Source organism: Sminthopsis crassicaudata, chromosome 3, assembly GCF_048593235.1.
Source record: "Sminthopsis crassicaudata isolate SCR6 chromosome 3, ASM4859323v1, whole genome shotgun sequence".
NCBI lineage: Eukaryota > Metazoa > Chordata > Mammalia > Dasyuromorphia > Dasyuridae > Sminthopsis > Sminthopsis crassicaudata.
This window is the reverse complement of record NC_133619.1, coordinates 476,282,812-476,305,021: the sequence shown is the minus strand read 5'-3', so window position 1 is coordinate 476,305,021 and position 22,210 is coordinate 476,282,812. Positions and strand designations below refer to the sequence as shown.

The 22,210-nt window shown below is 34.9% G+C and overlaps 1 protein-coding gene across 1 annotated transcript in view; it reads right to left on the bottom strand.

Annotated features, from left to right (window-relative positions):
* Positions 1-90: 90 nt before the first annotated feature.
* Positions 91-22,210, bottom strand: part of KATNAL1 (katanin catalytic subunit A1 like 1) — an 80,286-nt gene continuing 58,166 nt past the window's right edge. Inside the window, exons 5-11 of the mRNA XM_074303555.1 lie at positions 21,748-21,875; positions 21,212-21,317; positions 14,438-14,596; positions 13,368-13,494; positions 11,671-11,805; positions 3,329-3,455; positions 91-378 (exon numbers count right to left, since the gene is read on the bottom strand). Coding sequence (XP_074159656.1) covers positions 180-378; positions 3,329-3,455; positions 11,671-11,805; positions 13,368-13,494; positions 14,438-14,596; positions 21,212-21,317; positions 21,748-21,875 — 981 coding nt within the window. The 3' untranslated portion in view covers positions 91-179. The remainder of the gene's footprint in view (positions 379-3,328; positions 3,456-11,670; positions 11,806-13,367; positions 13,495-14,437; positions 14,597-21,211; positions 21,318-21,747; positions 21,876-22,210) is intronic.

Sequence of the window (22,210 nt, the reverse complement as noted above, 5' to 3'; positions counted from 1 at the left end):
TCCCTCAAATACATCTTCTATTCTTCACAGTTTGTGTTTCTTGCCTTTGAATGAAAAGATGTTGAAAGAAGAAATCTCCCCTATGAAAAATTTAAATCTTTTAAAAGATTTCTAATAATTTCTTTTGCATTTTACAAACAAAATATAAGCGTCAATATAACAAAGAAAAAACATTAAAATTAAGCAGACCCAAATTCAACCATCCACTTTTCATACTTCTCTAGGTCTGCAGCAGACACAGACTTAGAGATTTTCTTCAGTGCCAACTCAAAATCCCCTTTTGTAACAGGCATCTGCAGCTCTTCCTTAGAAAGGGCTCGGATCTCTTCTGGACTTAAGCCATGGATGCGCCGTCTCATTGCCATTAGAGAAGCATCCCTGAGGGTACATAAAAATATATCAAAACAATTGCTATGCAATGCTAAAAACAAAATGCATGACTGCTAAAAGAACATTCAAGAAAGGACCTGTTTTATAATGCTAAGGAGCATTTTCCACCTGAGGAATGTGATGGGGTTCATAACAACAGTAATAATAATATTTGGTATGTAATGGAAAGAGCACTGAAATGGCCTTGGAAAGCGGAGACTCAGCTCTGACAGCTGGCGCTACTATCCACCTGTGTGAGATGGGCAATCACTTCATCTTTGGGGCTTAGTTTCCTGAACAGTAAGAATGCTGAACCAGCTAACTGCTAAGATTCCTTCCACCTTAAAATTTATAATCTGATCTAGAAAGTCTTCCTAACTCTAAATCCTATGATCTTAAATAATAATAGCATTCAATTTATATAGGGAGACAACCAACCAGAGCAAAGTAAATTGAGAGCTGATCTCCATGCCAGAAGACATGGATGGGTTCAAGTTCTGACTGTTCCTCACTCTGGCTATGTAACCTTGAGCACATCACATTGTGTCTCACTGTGCCATGTGACCCTCTAGGACTGAGTTGCAGAGAAGGTGCCAACCTGCATTGGTAAAGGGAGTTTCCTCATCCTAGATCAAAGAACTCACAGGCCCAGTGAGGATCCCTATACTGTACTTTTATGTAACTATGCAGTTTAAAAGTAAATTTACATAAAAACTCCTCATTTATTCCAGGAAAGCAATTCATATAAACATAATTCTTACTAATGGATGAGGAGATTAAGGTTCAAAGTGTGACCTTGCCCTGGGTCACATGGAGAACAGGTGTCAAAGGGTTTGAGGCATCAAGTACTCAAGCTCAGGAGCTCCTCTATGTCTAATGCTCTTACAACTCAGTTATGGAGTGTCTTCCTAATCAGCAAAACAGAAATATGATGAGAGGAACTTAAAATTCATGCTGGACAGCCCTACTTTTTAGTATCTACTCTAGGTGTCAGGAATCTTGAGAAATACTCCTTTTCTCATGAGTCATACTTTGAATCAGATTGGTTTTGGTTTAAGGCCTGGTCTTTAAGCAAGAAATCTAGCCAGTAAATGCAAAGGTATCTTGAGAGGATTCATAGGTGCAAAAGAGGGGAAAAGAATGCCTTTAAGAGCATCTACAGGGGAGAAAGGGGAAGGAGGGGAGGGAAAAAAGGAAAGAGGGGAGGGAGGAAGAGGAAAAAATGGAGAAAGGAGGGAAGGAAGGGAAAGAAAGAGGAAGGGAGGGAAGGAGGGAAGAAATGAGGGAGGGAAGGAAAGAAGAGAGAGATGGAAGGAAGGAGGGAGGGAGGAAGGGAGGGAGGAAGGGAGAGAGAGAAGAAGGAGGGAATAGAGAGAGGGAGGAAAGAAGGAAAGAAGAAAGGATGGAGGGAGGAAGAGAGGGAGGAAGCTTCATTTGTTACCTGGTCTTAATCACAGAATTGGTAGAGCCTCAGTCAAACGGGGACCTGATAAAGACCTTAAACAGGCCAATGTCTCTCAACTGCATCCAGGGCCATCTCCAGTCGTCCTGATCTCTATCTGGCCACTGGACCCAGATGGCTCTGGAGGGGAGGTGAGGCAGGTGACCTCTAACAGCTTCCCTCACTTTAATCCAATCCACTTTCCTGTCTTGGCTTCACCCCCCTGACAAACAACAAGAAGCAGCTTTGAATAATCCATACTTAAAAGACACTGAAATGACAGGAATTCATATAGTGTCTATGGCTTAACTTAATCAGAGGGGTAAAGCCAGCTCCTTCTTTATTTGGAACATAAATCCAAGCTGGGAAAAAACCACCAAAGCACTCTCTAACCTGTGGATTGTGGAGCCTTGTGGCAGAATCTCTAGAACTGAGGTAAAGGTAAAGGTGGAGGATCCAGGTTCTCTCTCTCAAGCCTGACTATATCCCTGCACTGGCTACTAGACTGAGGGTCACTCTAGGTGCCAAGCACTGTGGACCAGGACGGTGCACACAGAAGAGTGGGGATCACACCAGACATTCTGAGAAGAAAAAGTAGACCTGGCAACAACTGGCTGGAGGGAGAAAGAAAAGAATAGGTACCCTCAAGGTGGAAAGTAAGAGCACTGCCTGGGAGGAAAGACCTTCACCAAATGAAACAGATGCCAGAAGAAATCCTTGGCAATAGTATTTCAGAAACATTTATCTCTATTATACCTCTACTTAGAGACTACAGAAGTGGACCCAGAAGAAACTAAAGAGGCAGATGAAGAAACTCAAGTCCACTGAGGTGAAGTGATTGCCCAAGGTCACCCAGGTAAGCCAGCAGGTCATGGGGGTCTCCGCACACAGCTTCTGGTTTCCAAGTCCAGGGCTCTGTCCACTATGCCTTCATACTGCTGTTTAAACATCTGCACTTTCATTCCACAATATACATACAAAGCAATGAATGTATTGATATTGAAATCAGTTTAAGCACATGATTTAAGATTGTCAGCATATTTTAGTTTTTAAACTAATGGGAAAATCTTTATAGTGAAGAGAGCTTTATGTCACTTAAAACAATAGAAAAAATAAATTCATAAAACATAACTTCTGTTCATTTATTTCAAAGTGTTATGCCAGCTTTAATTTCCTCATGTAGGCATTTAGCCATTAAGATTATTATGTGACATCATTTAAGTGTAAGGGGGGAAAGTGCAAGTGACCAAAAATGTAGCTAATACAGTTCAGCATGCAGCCCTCACCCCACTCATTCCTCCCTGAAGCCTGGAGTTCACTCCAGCACTGTGAAAGAGGGCAGAAAACCAATGACATTAAATTGTAAACAATTGATACAAAGTATTCACCTGAAGAGTATTATAACATTATGTTGATGATTATGTTTAATTCCTAAACAAACTTTTTTACTTCAGATTTTCTGGGTTTTTAAAAAATAATCATTAAGTTTTGTTTTGATTTTTTTAAATAAAGAAATACCTGCAAACGTTTGTTATATCAGCACCAGAATAGCCTTCAATCTTCTCCGCTATCTCTTCTAACTGAATGTCAGGATCTAATTCAACTTCACGAAGATTGATCTTAAGTAGCTCTGCTCTTCCTTTTGCTGAAAGAAAATTTCTTGTTAAAGATTTTTACAAACTTTTTTTTTTACTCCAGAGCTATCACAATCACAGACAAAAACCTGGGAAAAGAAAGAAGCACTGTGCAGAGAATAATTAATTCTGTGGCTCTGACTCACTATATCATGGCTCAGGAACCCTCATTCATATCCTTGGCTTTTTTATCTGAAACAGACATTGCTTGACAACTAACGACAAGTAGGTGCAGAGTTCTAGTAGCAAAGCTTGAAGCCAAATAAGAACTTTACTAATTCCTGGTGACTGCCTGATTTATAGGCAGGAATTAAGTTTGCTTTTAAATTATCAATCAATTAATCAACAGACATTGTTAAATGCCTATATGGTACTAGGTACTGTGCTCAGGGCTGAAAAGTCAATAGACAGATCCAAACTTCAAGAAGCTTACAATTTAATAAACAACATACAAACAAATGCAATACAAAACAAGCTAAATACAGCCTCAGTGGGAAATAATTAAGAGAGGGAAGCATCGGAATGAAAAGAGGCTGGGGAAGGCTTCCTGTAGGAGGTGAAATTTTTACTGAGACTTGATGGAAGCCAGAGGCAGGAGTGGGAGTAGGCCAGGGAAAGCCTTTTGCACATGCAGGACAGGCAGAGAATGTGGCTGGAGCTGGGGAGCAGACTATCTTGTTTGTGGAATATCCAGGAGGCCAGTGTCACTGGGCTGAGAAGCATGTGTCCAGTCAAGTGTAAGAAGCCTAGAAAGTGGGAAAGAGGCCAGGTGATATGACCGTTATGCTTGGACCCCAAGCAAAGAGAATTGTGGGTTTGTTCCCAGAGGCCACTGGGCTCACTAAAGAGACTGGTCCCTAGAGCTTATGAGTAGTAGGGTGCCCTAAGGAAAATCCTTTCTGCGGCTACATGGAGGAGAAGCTGAAATGGGGCAAGGTTGGAGGTGACCAGGCCCAGCCGCTGGTTGTGGTAATAGGGGCATAGGATGGCATTGGGGGGGACAGTGGCCTCAGAGGAGAGAAGGGGGTAAGAGATGGGACAGAGGTAAAATCAACAGATCTTGGTGCCAACTGAATGGGGTGGGTTTAAGGAGGCCTTCAATAATAGCGGGGAAGTTAGGAGCCAGAGAGTGTTTAAGGAATACTGACTTAGAGATGTCTCCTGGACACCCTGTTCGAGGAGTATGAAGAACAGCTGGAGATATATAATTGCAAGTCAGCAGAAAGACTGGGACAGGAAAATCATTAGTACAGAGACAGTAATTAGAGCACATGAGAGTAGGTGAGGGCACTGAGCGAAGCAGCACAGAGGAAGAAGAGGGCTTAGGACAGAATCTAAGGGACACCTAGGACCCAGAAGGGGAGACAAAAAAGAGAAGACAAGGAGATGGAAAGGGAAGAAAACCAGGAAATGGGGAAGGAGATCCAAGAAAGGGAGGCATCCCCAAAGCCTAGAGAAAAGAGAGCAGCAAGGGGGAGAATGGGTGCAACAGGGTCAGAGGCTACAGAGACTCAAGGGGAAAACTGAGGAAATGCCATTAGATGGGACAACCAAGAGATGCTGGTCACTGGAGACAGAAGCTTTGTTGGGATGATAGAGAGGAAGCCAGATTGGAAGGGTGCAGGAGAGAGTGAGAGGAGCCCTGAAGAGGTGTTTCACCAGAGAGGGCACAAGACACCCAAGAGGATGGAAGCGCAGTGAGTTTTCTGAGGGGACACATGGCCAGGTTTCTGGGCAGCACAGAGGGGAAGACTGACAATAAAGCAATCTGGGGAGAAATGGGATCACCTGGACAGGTAGAAAGTATAACCTGTCTACAAAGGTGTGAAACAGGAAAAGGAGGAGATAGTAGCCAAAAGTGTCTGAGTGATTGAAAATGATGAAGAGAAGAAAAGAGGGAGTCCATGGTGAATGGTCTCAATGTGAGAAAGCACAAGCTTAAAAGAAACTTTTCTGAAAGAATTTTCAAACTATTTTATAAAAATGTAAATATTAGTAAACATAAATGCTACTCTGGAAAGCAATGAAAATAATTAAATTTTGCTAAAAAACAATTTTGCAAAATTACATAACATGAAATCTTTTATTCAGTCTTCATTCTTCTTAATAGATCTGTAATACCAACCATTATTTCTTCTCTTGGCTTTCATGACCCTGTTTTCCCCTGGTTCTCCTATTACCTGTCTACTATTCCTTCTCAGTCTTCTTTGCAGAATATCCCACTCCCTAAATGTGAATGTCTCCCAAAGTTCTATCTTAGGACCTCTTCTTTCTCTTAAAATACTCTTTCTGATCCATTATTTCATCCATGTAAAGTCTCCCTCTGTGATGAAAATCATGACCTCTGTGCTGTTGACAGATTGCTGCATGAATTGTCATAGCCAAAAAAAATCATTTGACAGCTAATTTTTTGATGACAAGCTTCTGAGTTTAGTCTGGCCTCTAGATGAGACATATATAGTTCATCAACAGAACTTAGAATCAAACACTTTCAATTTAATAGGATGGAAAGCATTCTATTTCTTTGTTCCCAAAAGACTTGGAAATCTAAGTATCCTCTTTTGTACTATTTACTCCAATGTACATATCACCAAAATGATCACAATTAGTGGGGTTAAACGTTCACTATTGGACAATTAACTCTGCTAAGCCCTGGACATACAAAGAAGAGAAAAAAGTGTCTCTTCTCAAACAGCTCACAGCCTATTGAGGAAAAATAATACCTAAACAAACAGGTATAGAGTAGAGAGAAAAAATAACCTGAGAGGGAAGATTCTGGTGCCTGAGTAAAGGCTTGCTGCAGAGGGTGGCACTGAAACTAAGCCTCTAAGGAGCAAAAGTTAGCTTCATGCCACAGTGAATTTCTAGTGCAGGGCTTCACAGAAGACTAATAGGACATATCAGAAAACTGACAGTTCTCACAGTTTCTCACAACTCAGCTTCATATATATTTGTGGCCTGGCCACTGCTTCTTCAGGCACTGCAATTACAACTACTGTAGACTAGAAAACACCAAAATCCTTGGCTCTGACACACTGCTTTCTCAGTGGAAAAGACACTTTAAAGGATGCATTGTCATCTGCTTTCAGGCTACAATCAAAGGATCCAGGGTTTTGGCATGTGAATTGAAAATTTCTATTGGCTCCCCCAATAAAATGGGTGCTCCATAAGGGCAGGGCCTGCCTCTATTTTTCTGTTGGCATTCCCAGTGCTGACCACACATACTAAGTGTTTACTAAGTGCTTTTTCATATTTAATCAATATTTCTTTTTTTTTTTCTTTAGAAAAATTAGGTGGATTAAAATTAAGTTTCCTAGGAAAGAAGATTTAGAGGTCTGGGTCTCTGTGCAACAAACTTCTGTTACAGTAAGTTACTCTCCTTATGGCTTTATCATGGTCATGGGACACAGCAGCAGAGGCCTCCACAAATTTTACAAATAGAAAAAGATTTGTAGTCTTCTTTCTCATGATAACTAAGATCCAAACGTAAAACTATTTTTCCCAAAATAAAATGTGATCTTGAAAAACATAATTTTAAAATTCTTAAAAAGTTTTCCTCTTACCATATCACCTACTTTAAAATTAATTCCACAAACATATGAAGTACCTAACATATTCAGTACTGTGCCATCTGCAAAGGACATAAAGAAGAAACAAAGAACAAACTTTGTCTTCAAGGAATTCACTACATAATGAGGGAGGTGATAAGACACACACTTGCCATTATGGTACAAGGAAGAATGCGAGAAGGGTCCAAATTGAAAAACCTGAGGATTAATAACTACTTTTGTAAATGCTATATTGGTTCCAGAAGTGCTCTCTCAGTAAGCAGCCATATCCAGGAAATTCAAAGCACTTTGCATTTTGTGTTAGGCCTATAAGCTGAGAGGTAAATAACTGGATGATAATAAAATTACATATCTAGTTGAATATAACAATGGTATTTTCTTAAGTTGCATCCACTAAACTAGAGAGAGACTTCAAGGAAAGTAGACTATATTTTTTATGTCCCTTGATATTTCCTTTCCAAATTAATTCATTGAAAGGCTCAAGTATATATCACTAGGATTCTAAGGCCCTTAATTAAAACTCATGGTTTTATCAATGATTGTTGGGAGATTGCAAATAGAGAATCTGTCACCTTTATACAAATGGATTAAGTGTATTTAATGAACTCACATGTTTGTTCATGGTGGGTTTTTTTGTTCATATATAAAGGCTCTAAATATATAAGGTGATTTTTTTTAGCTATTTTAATTACAAAGATACAAAATATTAATTTGCAGATATGCTTATTGATTATTGGTATTCATACAGAAGCAATGAATTGACAATAAAAACAAAATCTCTGCTACTATATTAAGATCTGTTTGACACAATAAGGAAAGGTGCAGGTAACTTCAAGGGTTGCTGTTCTCCAGAAACTTACAGTTAGGAAAACAACATTGACATATGAGAATGGAGTAGAAGCAATGCTAAACATACCATCATTATTGCAACAGGAATGCAAATGACATTACAGTAACACTAAAGAAACTTGTTTTCGGGGAGAAGATAAGATTTAAGCTAAGTTTTGATTTAAATAGGTAGAGGGGAAGAAAGGATATTCCAAGCAATAGCAGAATGAAAGATATGGAGCCAGAAATGCACCTAGTGTGTAGATGAGATAGAGGTTGAGGAGTTATGGGAAAGGCAGGCATAGACAGAAAGTGAGACTATAGATACAGAGTGTGTGTGTGTGTGTGTGTGTGTGTGTGTGTGTGTGTGTGTGTGTGTGTGTATAGTGAGATCATGTAGAATCTTGAATGCAATGCAAAAATCCAAATTTGGATCTGATGTAATAAAAAACAAAGCAAGCACAAATCTTCACACAGGAGAGTGTCTCAGTATTTTAGGAGGATCTGTATTTGGACTAGGCAAAGAGGTAAAACTCTTGTAATCAAGACCCACTGTGAGGTAATAAAGGCAAAGAAGTTAGTATCTGTAGAAACTAAGAGGTTTAACAAGCAAATAGTCTTAACTTACTGAAAATTAAAAGTTCATTTTACTACTGTGCTTAATATTTTGACTTCTGCTGACCTTTCTAACATGTTCATATTTTTTCTTTTCTTCTGGGAATTTTCATTAATTTTTCTGGGTAAAATGGCATTCTTCACGTGGTTCTCTGTTTTTCTGGTTCCTTCCAGATTCTTCCCCTTTCCATATTTCTAGTTCTTACTTTTAGCAAATAATACTGTTCCCTTCATTGAGTCTCCTTTTGTTATGGTTCCCTTTCTCATAAAATCATCTCCTAGTCTCTTCTCTCCATCTTTTCCTAACAACTTATCTTCTATGTACTACTTTGTCTTTTAGCTCTTTATGGTACAAAATCATAAAATCTCAGGATTGGAAAGGATATCAGAGACCAAGTCTAATTAGATCCAAAACAATAGTCCTTTTAAAAATGCCTGACAAGTGTTTTCTTTGATTTAAGCCTCCACTGAAGGAGCACACTGCACATGTGTAAAGCTTTAAGAAGTATTTCCTGGCATCAATCCTAAAATTGCCTCTGTACTTTCTACCCACTATAAGTAATTCTTCCCTCCAAGAAGCAGGGATGACTAATTCCTCTTATCCATGAAATCCTTTGTCACTTGAAGACAGCTATCTATCTTCTACCTCCTGAGCCTGCTCTTCTTTTCAACAACACATCCCTAATATATCTTCACAGTGTATGTGCTCAAGGTCCTTCATCACCCTGGTTACTGTCTTCTAGACGCTACCAGTGTTTTTCCTAATGTGATGCTCAACCAAGAATTCTCTACTAGAAACGGTCTGACCACAATACAATTATCTTTATAATCCTAAACACTCTTTATGCAGCCTAGGACTGCATCTCTTTCTTAGCTATAACATCACTGATTCATAGTGATATACTGATTCATAGTGAACTTGCAGTCCAATTAAGACATCCAGAACCTTTTAAGATAAACTGCCTAATCATGCTTCCCCCATATTTTGTATTTAAATACTGGATATGGTGTGTTACTTTTTTTTAAATCCAAGTGAAAAACTTTTATATTTTTCTCATTCAGTTTCATCTATTTTGATTCAATCCAATGTCCCAGAATCACCAGTTCTTTCTAAATACATTCTCTGTATACCAAGGTGTTAGCAATCACTTCCCAACTTTTTAATATGCAAATTTGATTAACATGTTCCCTATGCCTTTATCTATGTCAAAGATAAAACTATCAGTCAGCACATGGGCAAGCATATGTCTCAGAAACACTGCCTTACAAAATGATAGCAAACATAAGAGACTTAGATCTGGCATTCAAACAGTTCTGAACGCAACTAACCATCTTTTTCAGAATAACATTTCATACTTAATCAAGCAAATTCATAAAATTTGGGTAAACTAGAACATTTCCCTGATCTACTAAGTTATTAAACTGGTCAAAAAAGGAAATACTATTCTAGCATGACCTATTCTTAATGAAACTAATTTGGTTCTTGGTGATCACTGCTTCCTTTTCAGAATATTCATTAACATTTTAGGAAGATATTTATTAGGTAGAGAGTGTCCAGATAAGGGGAAGGGCTTCAAGTTTATTCCTCATGAGAGAGGGTGGAGGGCCTAGATACATTTAGGCTAGAGAAGACTCAGAAGAGCAGAGAAAGGGGAACATAATAGCTGAATTTAGTTTATTTTAAAGGTTGTTACATAAAAGATGGACTGGACAATCTTCTCTCTGATTTGCATGAATCTCTAGACCATATTTCAAGAAAGTGTTTTAGGAAATTTTTTTTTCATTTTTCAATTTTTTTTCAAAATTTTCAAACTTTTTTGAATGAAATTCTCAAGTTTGGTTAGCTCTTAGCTATATTGCTTCAAATTTTTGGGATCAGCTGAAATGAACTTCAAGTACTCTACCTAACTGAATACATGCATACCTATGGGTCAACCAAATGTCAATCAGTTAACAAGCATATATGAAGCACCTACTATGTGCCATGTTGTACATGCTAGAAATACAAAGAAGAGATCTCCTAACTTTTCTACCAGGAATCATGGTAATTTTAAAATCACAATAATAGCAACAATATAATAGATGTAGTTTTATAGTAATTTAAGGTTTGTAAAGCACTTTAGAAATATTTCACTTTATCTTCAACAATCCTGGGAGATAGATACTATTATTATCCCCATTTGACAAGTGAGAACATTGAGGCAGAGACTAAATAGCCTGGCCACAGTCACCCAAGTTCATGAAAAGTTTGAGGCTAGATTTGACTTCAGACTTTCCAGCCATGGGGTTTAATGTTCTACTGCTGTGTCACCTTGCTGTCTTTACCAAAAATAAACTTCTTCTCCGAATACAATTCTTCCTTTGCAACAACAACATCAAAATTCAGTTCTGCACATATATATTATACCTAGGATATACTATAAGATATTTAATATGTATGGGAATGCCTGCCATGCAGGGTGGAGGGAAGGAGGGGAAAAATTCGTAACAGAAAGGAGTACAAGGGATAATGTTGTTAAAAAAAAAAATTACCTATGCATATTTACTATCAAAAAAAAAGTTATAATTATAAAAATAAAAAATAAATTTAGAAACAAAAAAAAGGAAAATAAAAACAAAGAAAACCCCCAAAAAAAACACAAAAAACTTCTTCTAAATATTTAAAACAAAAGTAAACCAATCAAATTTTGTTGCAAATGGTCTGAAATATAGCCAGCAAGTGAGAAACTCTTTCTGTGATATACATAATTAAGCAGTGTAGCATGCAGTTTAATTCTGATCATTATATAGTAAATCTAGACTCAGACACTTCCTACTGAGTGACCCTGTATAAGTCACTTACTTACTTCTAGCCTCAATTTCCTCATTTGTAAAATGGATATAATAATAGTACCTATTTCATATGATTTTCTGAGGCTCAGATGTCTCATTTGAGACTCAAAGTTCAAAGAAAATCTTCCAAGACTAAATATTAGATGTGAAATTCCTTCCCATGTAAATTAATATCATAATTGTCCAAAAATGTAAGAATTCGCTTACAAATATTCAGCATGGTAGATTCTATCTACAACACATTAACACAGTAAAGTTATATAGATTTTTTTTCAAAAAGACTAACATTGGAAATGAAAATAATTAAAGAAATGTTATAATAACAAAGTTTCAAGAAATAACATAGAAAACTCAAAAGCATAGCAAAAGATAGGAATCATACCTGTTGGTAAAGGTATATAAATTCTTTTCTCTAATCTCCTTCGCAAAGCTTCATCAATGTCCCATGGAAAATTAGTGGCAGCCAACACCATAACCATTTTAGAAGGATCATCATTTTCTAGAGCTCCTCCAACCCCTGTTGGATTTTTTTTCCCCCAAGAGAAAAAAATTTTAAATTTTAGTAACCTAACAAAAAATATAAACATTTGTACTGTAAAATACACTAAAATAGGATTCTCTCACATGTAGAGGGAGGACTATTGCTTATATAAGCTACTGATAACTAAAAAAAATACAACTTATCATAAGACTCATATTTTTTAATTTATTTTTTAATCTTTTTAAACATATTTCCTTATGCATCATATTGGGAGAAAAAAAATAGAACAAAAGGGAAAAATCACAAGAAAAAAAAACAGAAGAAAAAGGAGAAAAGTGAACATAGTATATGTTAATTTATATTCAGTCTCTATAATTCTCTCTGAATGCAAATGACATTTTCTATCCAATGTTTATTGTGATTGCCTTGGATCACTGAACCCCTAAGAAGAACTAGGTCTTTCATAGCTGATCAAAACAAGATTTTGCTACTTCTTACTGTGTATATACAACATATTCCTGGTTCTGCTTATTTTGCTCAGCATTAGTTCATGTAAATCTTTCCAAGCCTTTCTAAAATTAGCTTGTTAATCATTTTTATAGAACAACAATATTTCATTACTTTCATGTACCATAACTTATTCATCCATTCCCAATCAATGGGCACTTATTCATTTTCCAATTATTTGCCACCACAAAAAGAGCTGCAAACACTCTCACATTGGAAGGAAAAGTAAAGTAGCATTTATATTTTTTCCACAATAAATGTTGATAGAAAAGAAAGAAGTGAGGAGTTGAGAGTGATAGATAAGGGAGATATTCTGTTTTTATTTTTCTTTCTTTCTTTCTTTTTTTTCCTTTGGAGAGGAACCTTTTTTAATTTCTTAATACTCCTAAAACCTTAAAATATTAAAAAATGGACCTAGTGGTTATTCATTAATGGAAACATTATGTCATTCATTGGCAAGGTTAAAATAAGTGCAAGCTTATGGTGTTTGATTTTCCTGAATGAGTTTTTTTAAACAAAATATCTTTAGCATAAGCAATGCTGCCCAGAAATTATACAATCAAAACTCAAAATAACTATGCGTTATTAAGCTTCTACTTCCCTGAAAAACCACAAATACTCAAATAGCACAATAAGGTTCTTAAATTCACCATTCTCCAATTCACCTGCTCAATAAAAGACTAAATCAATTTATAGCTGGTGATTTTTTTTTTTAATTAACAAAATTGCCAATGTGGTTTGAGAGCTCTACCACTGTACCATCTGCTACCTGCATGTAATGTACCAGGGCAAAACAAAACAGCTGTATTGATTTTAAAGAAAAATATAACCTGGGTCTCTATTTTAACATCTGAACGAGGAAATAGTAAGCTTTTTTGTGGACAAGGACTAAGTCCTAAACTTCTATATACTCTATAGTGCCCAACAGTGTAAAAGACACAAAGGATATGTAAACAGTACTACCTTAGATAGTTATTTAATAATGTTCTTTGGACAGTATTTCAACAAAAGAATAAAAATAAAAGTTACTTCAACATTAAATCTAAAAAGAAAGCATCTTAGACTTAAGAAAGTACTTAAATATTCATTACCATCCATCTGAATGAGTAATTCAGATTTGACTCTTCGACTTGCTTCGTGTTCATCAGAAGTGCCTCTGCGGCTACAGATGGAATCAATCTCATCAATGAAAATTGTTGTAGGTGCATAAAATCTAGCCTTTAAAAAAATATTTTAAAAATTGTTGTAGAAAAAAACAGATAAAATATTTTAGAAAAGTTAAAAATTGGAGGAAGGGGGAAAAGGTTCGGAACCAGCACTTTCATAGTCCTTGTTTTTAACATCATACTGCATAGTTATTAACACTGGGAAACAATGAATTCTGAAACTAAAGTTATGTTGTAAGCCTTTAAAATAAAATGTAATTTATCATTAAAAGATGTTTTTCAAATCTTTTGTTAGATAAAAAGGATGAATGTTATAAAATTTGATTTTATGAATTTCCAAAAATTATTATTGTGATCATGAAAAAAAAATCACAAATTTAGAGGTGAAAGGGACCTCAGAATCATAAAGTCCACTAAGCCATGCTGCTTCTCCAACAACAGCATCCCTAAAAGCAGGAAAAACAAAACTCTGCAGTCCTCCATCTCCTGGACAAACAACAAGGGCTCTTCTCTAACCCCACACTGGATAAGAGAGCAGGGAAAAGAGCACTAGTCTAGAGGTCAGAAGAACTGTCTCCAAACTCCCCTTTTACTATTTACTCCCTAGGCATGAACCTGAATTGTCTGAATCCCAGTTTCTTCAGCTATAAAATTAAGAAAATATCCTGGCTCTTTCACAGTATTGCTAAGGGCATCAAAAGGGACAGAGAACATGAGAGCATTTTTTTTAAAAGGTTACATATATAAAAAGTCATGGTTGGGTTTTTTGTTTGGTACCATCAAAGCTTTCTTTTAAAACAGAAGTTAAAGGCACAAAGTATTTCTCTCTACCTTAAATACAATCATTCTAGGGTTTTAAGAATTATTAAAATATTACTTCATTTGATATGTTTTAAAGGGAACACAAAGGAAGGAAATTTGAGAAGGAAATTAACAATTAGCTGTCATTCTCTGCAACATAAATGACAAATCTGAAGGTATCATTCTCTACTTACCATTTCAAACAACAGGCGAACTAACTTCTCAGATTCGCCCCTGTATTTAGATGTCAGAGTAGAGGAGGAAACATTGAAGAATGTTGTGCCACATTCAGTGGCAACTGCTTTTGCGAGCATCGTTTTACCAGTACCGGGAGGTCCGACCATCAATACACCCTAAAGTTCCACAAGAAGTATTACTTTTTATCACACAAAGTTTGATTACAGTATTGCCAACAATTTATTAATTTTATTCAGGTTTTCACTGCAAGATTAAAATTCAATTTTCACAGCATAATAGATACAATGATTGTCATCATTTGTAGAAATGGGAAATGAAGAGATCATAAAATTTCTTCCCAATCCCAAAGAGAATGAAAGATACAGTGACAAGGGATGCATGTTGTGAGGAGCCTGACCATCTCTACTGACTGTGGCAGACTGCATCTCTGTATCTTTCATTCTGGGGTAACTAAGTGGCACAATGGAGAGTGTTCCAGGCCTGGATTCATGAAGACTCTCCTTTCTAAATTCAAATGCAACCTCAGACACTTACTAGTTGTGTGACTGATCAGTTAGCCTTGTTTGCCTCAATTTCTTCATCTATAAAAAGCTGGAGAACAAAATGGCAAACCACTTCATTATCTTTGCCTAGAAAACCTCAAGCAGGACCATGAAGAGTCAAATATGACTGAACAACAAAAATAGCCTTTCATTCTTGACTGCTACTTATGTTTGTCATTTAATTTAATAAAAATATTCATTCAACAACATATTTCGGAATTATGCTCTTTTCACTAATATATTAAATGTCTACTCCTTTTAGAAGAAACAAAACCTACTGTCCACAAAAATGTTCATACTACATACAGTTTCTATTAAAATACAAGCTCTTCATGAACTTAGAAAGCATAAAGCATATATTAAGTTGTATTTCAAACACAAATTAATTTTAATTTGATTACAATATAATAATGCTAGTAAATCAGTAACTTACACAAAATACTACTAGCAATGAAAACTATTAAATAGGATCTCCACTGCAAACATTTTGATTCTGCCTTACCTTTGAAAATGAACAGGCAACGCTATCTCCTGAAACAAAACACCTGGGAATATAATTGTTTAAAATTTTTGTCTTTCCAGCCTTTTCAAATGATAGCTTGCTGATTCTTTAATTTGATGTTAATATTCTTATTTCTGTCAGACACTTCTTTATGTTGGGTTCAGACATATGTTTATTGTCAGATTTGGCATGTAAAATTTCAATGATTTCCAATAAGGAATTTATATGCCTTTTTTTGTTTCCCACCTAGTGTTTTTCAATGTAGTTTGGATTATGATTAAAAGTCCTATCAAGGTCAAATTCCAATTCAGTTCATTTAAGACTGTTCAAATTTTCTCCCCATACTGGAATTTTGCTCAAATAATTGCTATGCCAATTCTTGACCATTTGCTAGGGCTTAGAAATACTGGTTTTCATATAAAGATTTTTTTTTTTTACAATGGAGGCAGTGTGATTTGAATTTGAATTCAATTGAAGATTTGAATTCAGGAAATAATTGAGTTCAAACTCCATTTCTAATTTGAACAGTGTGATTCTGGGCAAACAGCTTAGCTTCTCTGAATGTCAGTTTCCTTAATGGTGGGAAGTGCCTGAGACACAAGGTTATCTGAAGATTAAATAAAATTACAAATGTATGGCATTCTGTCAAACTTATAAAATGTATATGAATGTCAGATATATTATAATAAGTACAATAAATATAATAATAAGACAAATGATCAAGATTTCCTGATTCTGAATATTAATAATTCATTGTATAGTCATAAATAATTAAGGTCACATGCAATCAATGAAACAAATACACAATATATAGTTCTACAACTCTCCCTTTTGAAAGTCCTTTTAATTGCTTTTGGCATTAAAATTTTATTTTTAATTATGAATTTAACAAATATCCACAAACATGAACATTTCAATATATAACTCTTCCAATTTTATCTATTGTTTTATATCAGAGACCCTGTCTTTCATACTTGAAGCATTTTAATTGTCTCTTTTTTTCTAAAATCCCTCTACCTAATCAGTTGGCAAGGAGCTGTTTCAAGTCATTCCCTCTGTCATTACCTTATATAGGTACTTATTACTTCAGTATTCCTAACTGCCCTCCCCAGCTTGCAACATCTTCTCCATGTGATCTATACTTGACACTATCAACAGATTAATCTTCTTAGAACATCCATCTAATGGCTTTCCACTTCATGGAAAACAGAGTTCAAACTTTTTAATGTGAAATTTAAGGATCTCCATAATCTGACTCCTAAACTATCTTTCCAACCTTATTTTCCATAGCTCACCCTTATTCTTCAAACAAACATCTACTTGGAGTCCCACAACCTTACCAAGTACTTTTAACACTTCCACACCTATGCTGAGGGCATTTTTCCTGTCTAGAATATTCTTTCTAACATCAGTTCTACCCACTGAATTGCAACTCATTCTTCAAAGCTTAGCATAAATCATGCTTCCTCTACAAAGATTCCCTAATTTATCAAACTATTTTAGCACTTACTGCCTGATTATCTCATGACACCTAGCACAATGCTTTGTATCATAGGCATTTGTGTATATGACTTGATTATTCATCTTGACTACAACTTTCCAGACAGCAAACAATCTTATATAACTTCTGTCCCTTCCAGATAATCTAAAACAATGCTTTGTATACACATTCACTCTCACTCTATCTCTGTCTCTGTCTGTCTCTCTCTTCTCTGTGTCTTTCTGTCTCTGTCTTTCTTTTCATACTGTTTCCTGGAAAAGATGAATACTGAATGGGAGTATAATGAAAGCGTGAATCTAGCAAGAATGACAATGATTGATTTAAATATGTTTGATATAATTTTTTATTTGTAGGTATCTAAATTTTCCTTATATAGCACTTAATTAAAAATTCTTTCTCTTTCCATGAATGCTATTTACTAATAAATATTAAGAAGCACTATAGGAAATAAATATTTTGGTCAAGTCACTACAGGATTTTATTGTAGCATTGTGACCCTGATTTGGGAAGTAATGAAAAACATGAATACTACTGATTTACTGGCAGGAAAAAAAAAAAAAACTTATTCATAAAATTATCTTAATCCCTTAAAGTTCAGAAAATTATAAATTTGTAATTATAATTATCTGTTATAAAATACGTTCTGTATGTCCACTATGAAAGCTAAGATAGCCGATGACAGCTAACTAAGGAATTTTACCTTCTGATAGTTTTCAAAGGACATAGTCATAATTATCAAATAGTATACTCATAATTATGACAAATGACTGCCAAAACAAGAACATAAATCCCAAATCAAAAACTAGATAACTGACTACAAATGTCCTCCCTATCCATTTTTTTCTTTCTACATATTAAATGAAGAAAAAAAAGTTATAAATGATATTCTGAGGACATTGCTTCTTTAATCATTCCAGTTAGACTGAAAAAGTAACAAATTTATAACATTAGGCTATAGGAGTTGGCCAAAAATAGTAAAATTAATTAATCTCAACAATTTTAGGGAAACAGGACAAATCTGAATATCATGGATTAGATGTCCCCTCTGAGGAATACTAGATGGTACATAATGCTTTCCTATCATCTTGTAGTTCAATGAAAAAGTACAGGATGGTATATGAAAGAAAATGGAAATTTCCTAAACTATAAGTGATTGGAAGTCAAGTCAAATCAATAGACATTTATTAATTTGCCATCTATATTCAGACACTGTTCAAAGTACAAGGGATTTAAAAAAGGGAAAAAATAGTCCTTGTCCTCAGGAAAAGAAAATCTAATACATCTCTATCAAGATAGAGGTTTGTTCTGTTTTAACCATGTAAGAACAGAAAAGGAAGTCAAGGCAAACCACTGAATAAACAATACTTTTTTAAAATTGTTATTTTAAAACAGCTTTTATAAATAAGTAGACTGCCTATGACTCAAAGAAAAACCTCTAATGACTGTAAAAAACTGAAAGGGCTCTTGAAGCCTTGATGACTTGACTCTTCAAGATAACTTCCAGATTCAAGAATAGTTGGAAAGAAAGTATAGAGATAAGATGAAGGTTAGATTTCTTTATGGTCAGAGTAATTATGGAAAAGTGAGAAAAAGACCATAATACATATAGATATTTGATTTAAAAGTTATCTCTACTATACCACAAGTAAAAGTTGATATACTTACTGTTTAAGGCGAGTTGTTTCAAAAAAAAAAAAAAAAAAGGAATATGTGAAATGAAAGGCCAAAAAAAGGTGATTTTCCAATAGATAAGTGGTCAAAGATCACCAAAAGTTTTATAAAAGAAAAATTGCAAACCATTAACAATCAAATTACATCAAGAAACATTGATCACAGATGTAGATAACATTCATACATAAACACATACACACACACACACACACACACACACAACACACACACATGAGAAAATTAAAACATTCAACAAAGGAAAGGCATTAGCTAAGAGGAAATCATGAAAGGCTTTTATTCTTGGAAAACATGAGTTTTAAGCTGGGACTTGAAAGTAGAGAAGCCCAAGAGACAGAAATGAGAAAGAAGAGAATTCCAGGCATAGCAGATAGTGAAAATAAAATAAGTCAAGAAATAAAAAGTCTTCTGCATGGAACTGCAAGGAGGCCAGGATCAATGGGTCTAGAGTATTTGGAAGGGAGTTAAGTTATAAAACAGGAAAGGCAGAAAGTGGCCACATTTGTTTTTAAAAGCCAAACAAGAGATTCTGTATTTGATCCTGGAGGTAATTACAGAGCCACTCAAATTCGTTAAATGAAGGCAAGAAGAACGTAGGAAACATGATCAGATCTGAGCTTTAGAAAGATCAGTTCAACAGCTGAGTGATGGAAAAACTGGAGCAGGGAGAGACAGATCAGGCAGACCCCACAGAAGGCAAAAGTATTCCAGGTACGAAGTTATAAGAGAGCCTATACTGGGGTCAAAGAAGAGAAAGGGATTATACAAGAGATGTGATAAAGATAGAATTAACAAAACTTGGCAACAGATTAGATATAGGGAATGAAAACTTGGAAATGACCTCAAATTTTTCAGTAAAATATGAAGCAAGGTTCTTAGCTAAGAAGGCAAGGTAAGCAAGAATCATATGAAGTTTTGAGGAAGGATAAATAAAAACATTTCCCTACATCCCTGTGGTGAATGGAATAGTGAATTAATTAGGACAGTATAAAAGCATTGTCTTGCCACAATGAGGACCCAGAAAACATTAAATTTGTAATGAACATAACATGGTTTCATGATTTTCTTTAGCAAATATGAATAAAAGTGAAGGCAACAAATGATGAGTGAATTCAAGACTACTTTGGTAAAAGAAGATCTCAGAAATGATAAAAAAAAAGAGAGAGAGAGAGAGAAGAGGACAGTGTAGTTCTAAACAAGGTCACTAAGATTCAAAATGGGAAACTGAGGAGTTCATTACATTTGTTGCAACAAGTTAGAACTGGAAATAAAGTAGGTATTATTAAGAAATGGATAAACAAATTGTGGCACATGAATATAATGGAATATTGTACCATAAGATTTTATGAACCTAAAAACACAGAAAAGCATGGAAAGACATATTAAATGATGCATGGTGAAATAACAGAATATGAAAAATCATATATGCAATGATTTTAAATGAAAAGAACAAAAACCCAAAAACTAAATCTGCATACTTATAATAAGCAAGCCTGAACCCAGAAAAAGGTTTAGAAATTCATTACCCTCCTTTATTTGCAGTAATAAAAACAATAAGGTTGTGGGATCTTGTGTATGCTCTTATATAGCTCATGTATTGATTTTGCTAAATATTCTTTTTCAATTTTTGTTACAATAAATGTTTCCTTAAGTAGGAAAAATGAAGAGAGGTGAAAAAATATATTTGGAAATTAGGATACTATCTTCCACTATCATCCCTATTTTCCCTTAGCTTCAAAATTTTGTTCCCTTCTCTGAACAAAGACACCTATATCTCTCCATCCCTAAAAACTTTCAATCAGTTATTGTTATATCGTTTTTGTGATTAAACTTCTTAAGAAAACTGTCTATATTAAATGCCTCTACTTCCTTAAAGCTCACCTTCTTCTAAAACCAGGAGTTTTTAAACCTAGGATCCATGACCTTTGTAGGCAGTCAGAAAGCTATATAGATAATATTTTTCTTTATAATTTTACATATTTTATGCAGTTAAAAACATTCTGGGAAAGGATGGGCTTTACTAGATTGTCAGAAAGCTTCAAGGCACAAAACTGGAACTGTTCTCTACAAAATTCCCAATGATTGCTTTTTTTTTTTCTTTTTTGGTGAGACAATTAAGTGACTTGGCCATAGTCACACAACTAGTAAGTGTTAAATGTCTTGAGGCCGGAATTGAAATCAGGTTCTCCTCCAACTCCAGGGCTGGTGCTTTATCCACTGCACCATCTAGCTACCTCTCAATGATTTTTCTTAATTGCCAAATTAAACATCTTTTTCTCAGTCCTCAGTCTTCTTGATCTTTTTGCAATATTTGATCACCCTCTCCTCTTAGATACTCTGCTCTCTCTGGTTCTCCTTCCATATGACTTCCTCAGCCTCATTTGATGGCTAGAGAAGGAAAGAAATTTACTAAAGGATATTAGTAAATATCTGGCTAATCTTTCTGGCTCGCCATTCCATCATACAGCCTCCCAGCGCCCACATCACACCCATTAGCCACATGTATCCGCATGAAAAGAACATTAAGTTATCTCACCTTCCAAGGCCGTCTAATCCCTTTGAAAAAGTCAGGCATCCACATTGGAAGAACAACAGCCTCTCTTAGTAATTTTTTTGCTTCTTCTAAATCTGCTATGTCATCCCTTTGCAAAAAAAGAAGAATTTTTCAAAACATTTACAAATGTTTTAATTTTCACAGTTAACATAAGTTGTATACCCTTTCCATTGTTTTGTTATTAAGTTATACATATGTAAATCCATTTTTAAATTTTATTGCCTACACTAATTTTTGGTGGAATAATGAAAATATTTTGTAACTAAAGTAAAAAATTACTTAATTAAATATAGTCTAATCAATACCAAAGTAATATTTAAAAGTATATTGGTTATAGTTATAAGTACTACAAAAATATTTCTAATGGCATATTTCTATTTGTTATGGATGAATTTATAATCTGAAGCCTATTAAAGCTTATAAAATTTTTTTCTTACAAATACCCAGTCATAACAAGTCACCCATATATAAAAGTGGACCCAAGAGTGGAATTTAAAATAGGTAAAATATCCTCATACCAATGAATGCTAGGATTTCTGGATACTATGTCCCTTTCAAGAGCTTCAACTAGATCTTTATCATATCCAGCACCATCAAACTTTTGAATTTCCCCATCACCTGCCCCATCTGGCAGATTCTTCCTTCCCTACAGACAAAAATTAAAAAAAAAAAAAATTTAAGTCAACAATGGAGAATTTGTAGTTATTAAATAATGAGATACATAGTACTGAAAGATAATCTATTTTGAACTCAATTTTTATAATATTATGACAACTCTTGCTCAACTTCTAAATTAATGAAAGAAAGAACAGAAAAATCTAATCAATCTGATTAAGGATTTCTTCAACCTCATATTCTTTTTTTTAACTTTTTTAAAATTTAATTTAATTTTTTAATTAATTTATTTTTTATTAATTTTTTATTTATAAAACATATGCATGGGTAAATTTGCAAAACCTTCTGTTCCAAATTTCCCCTCCT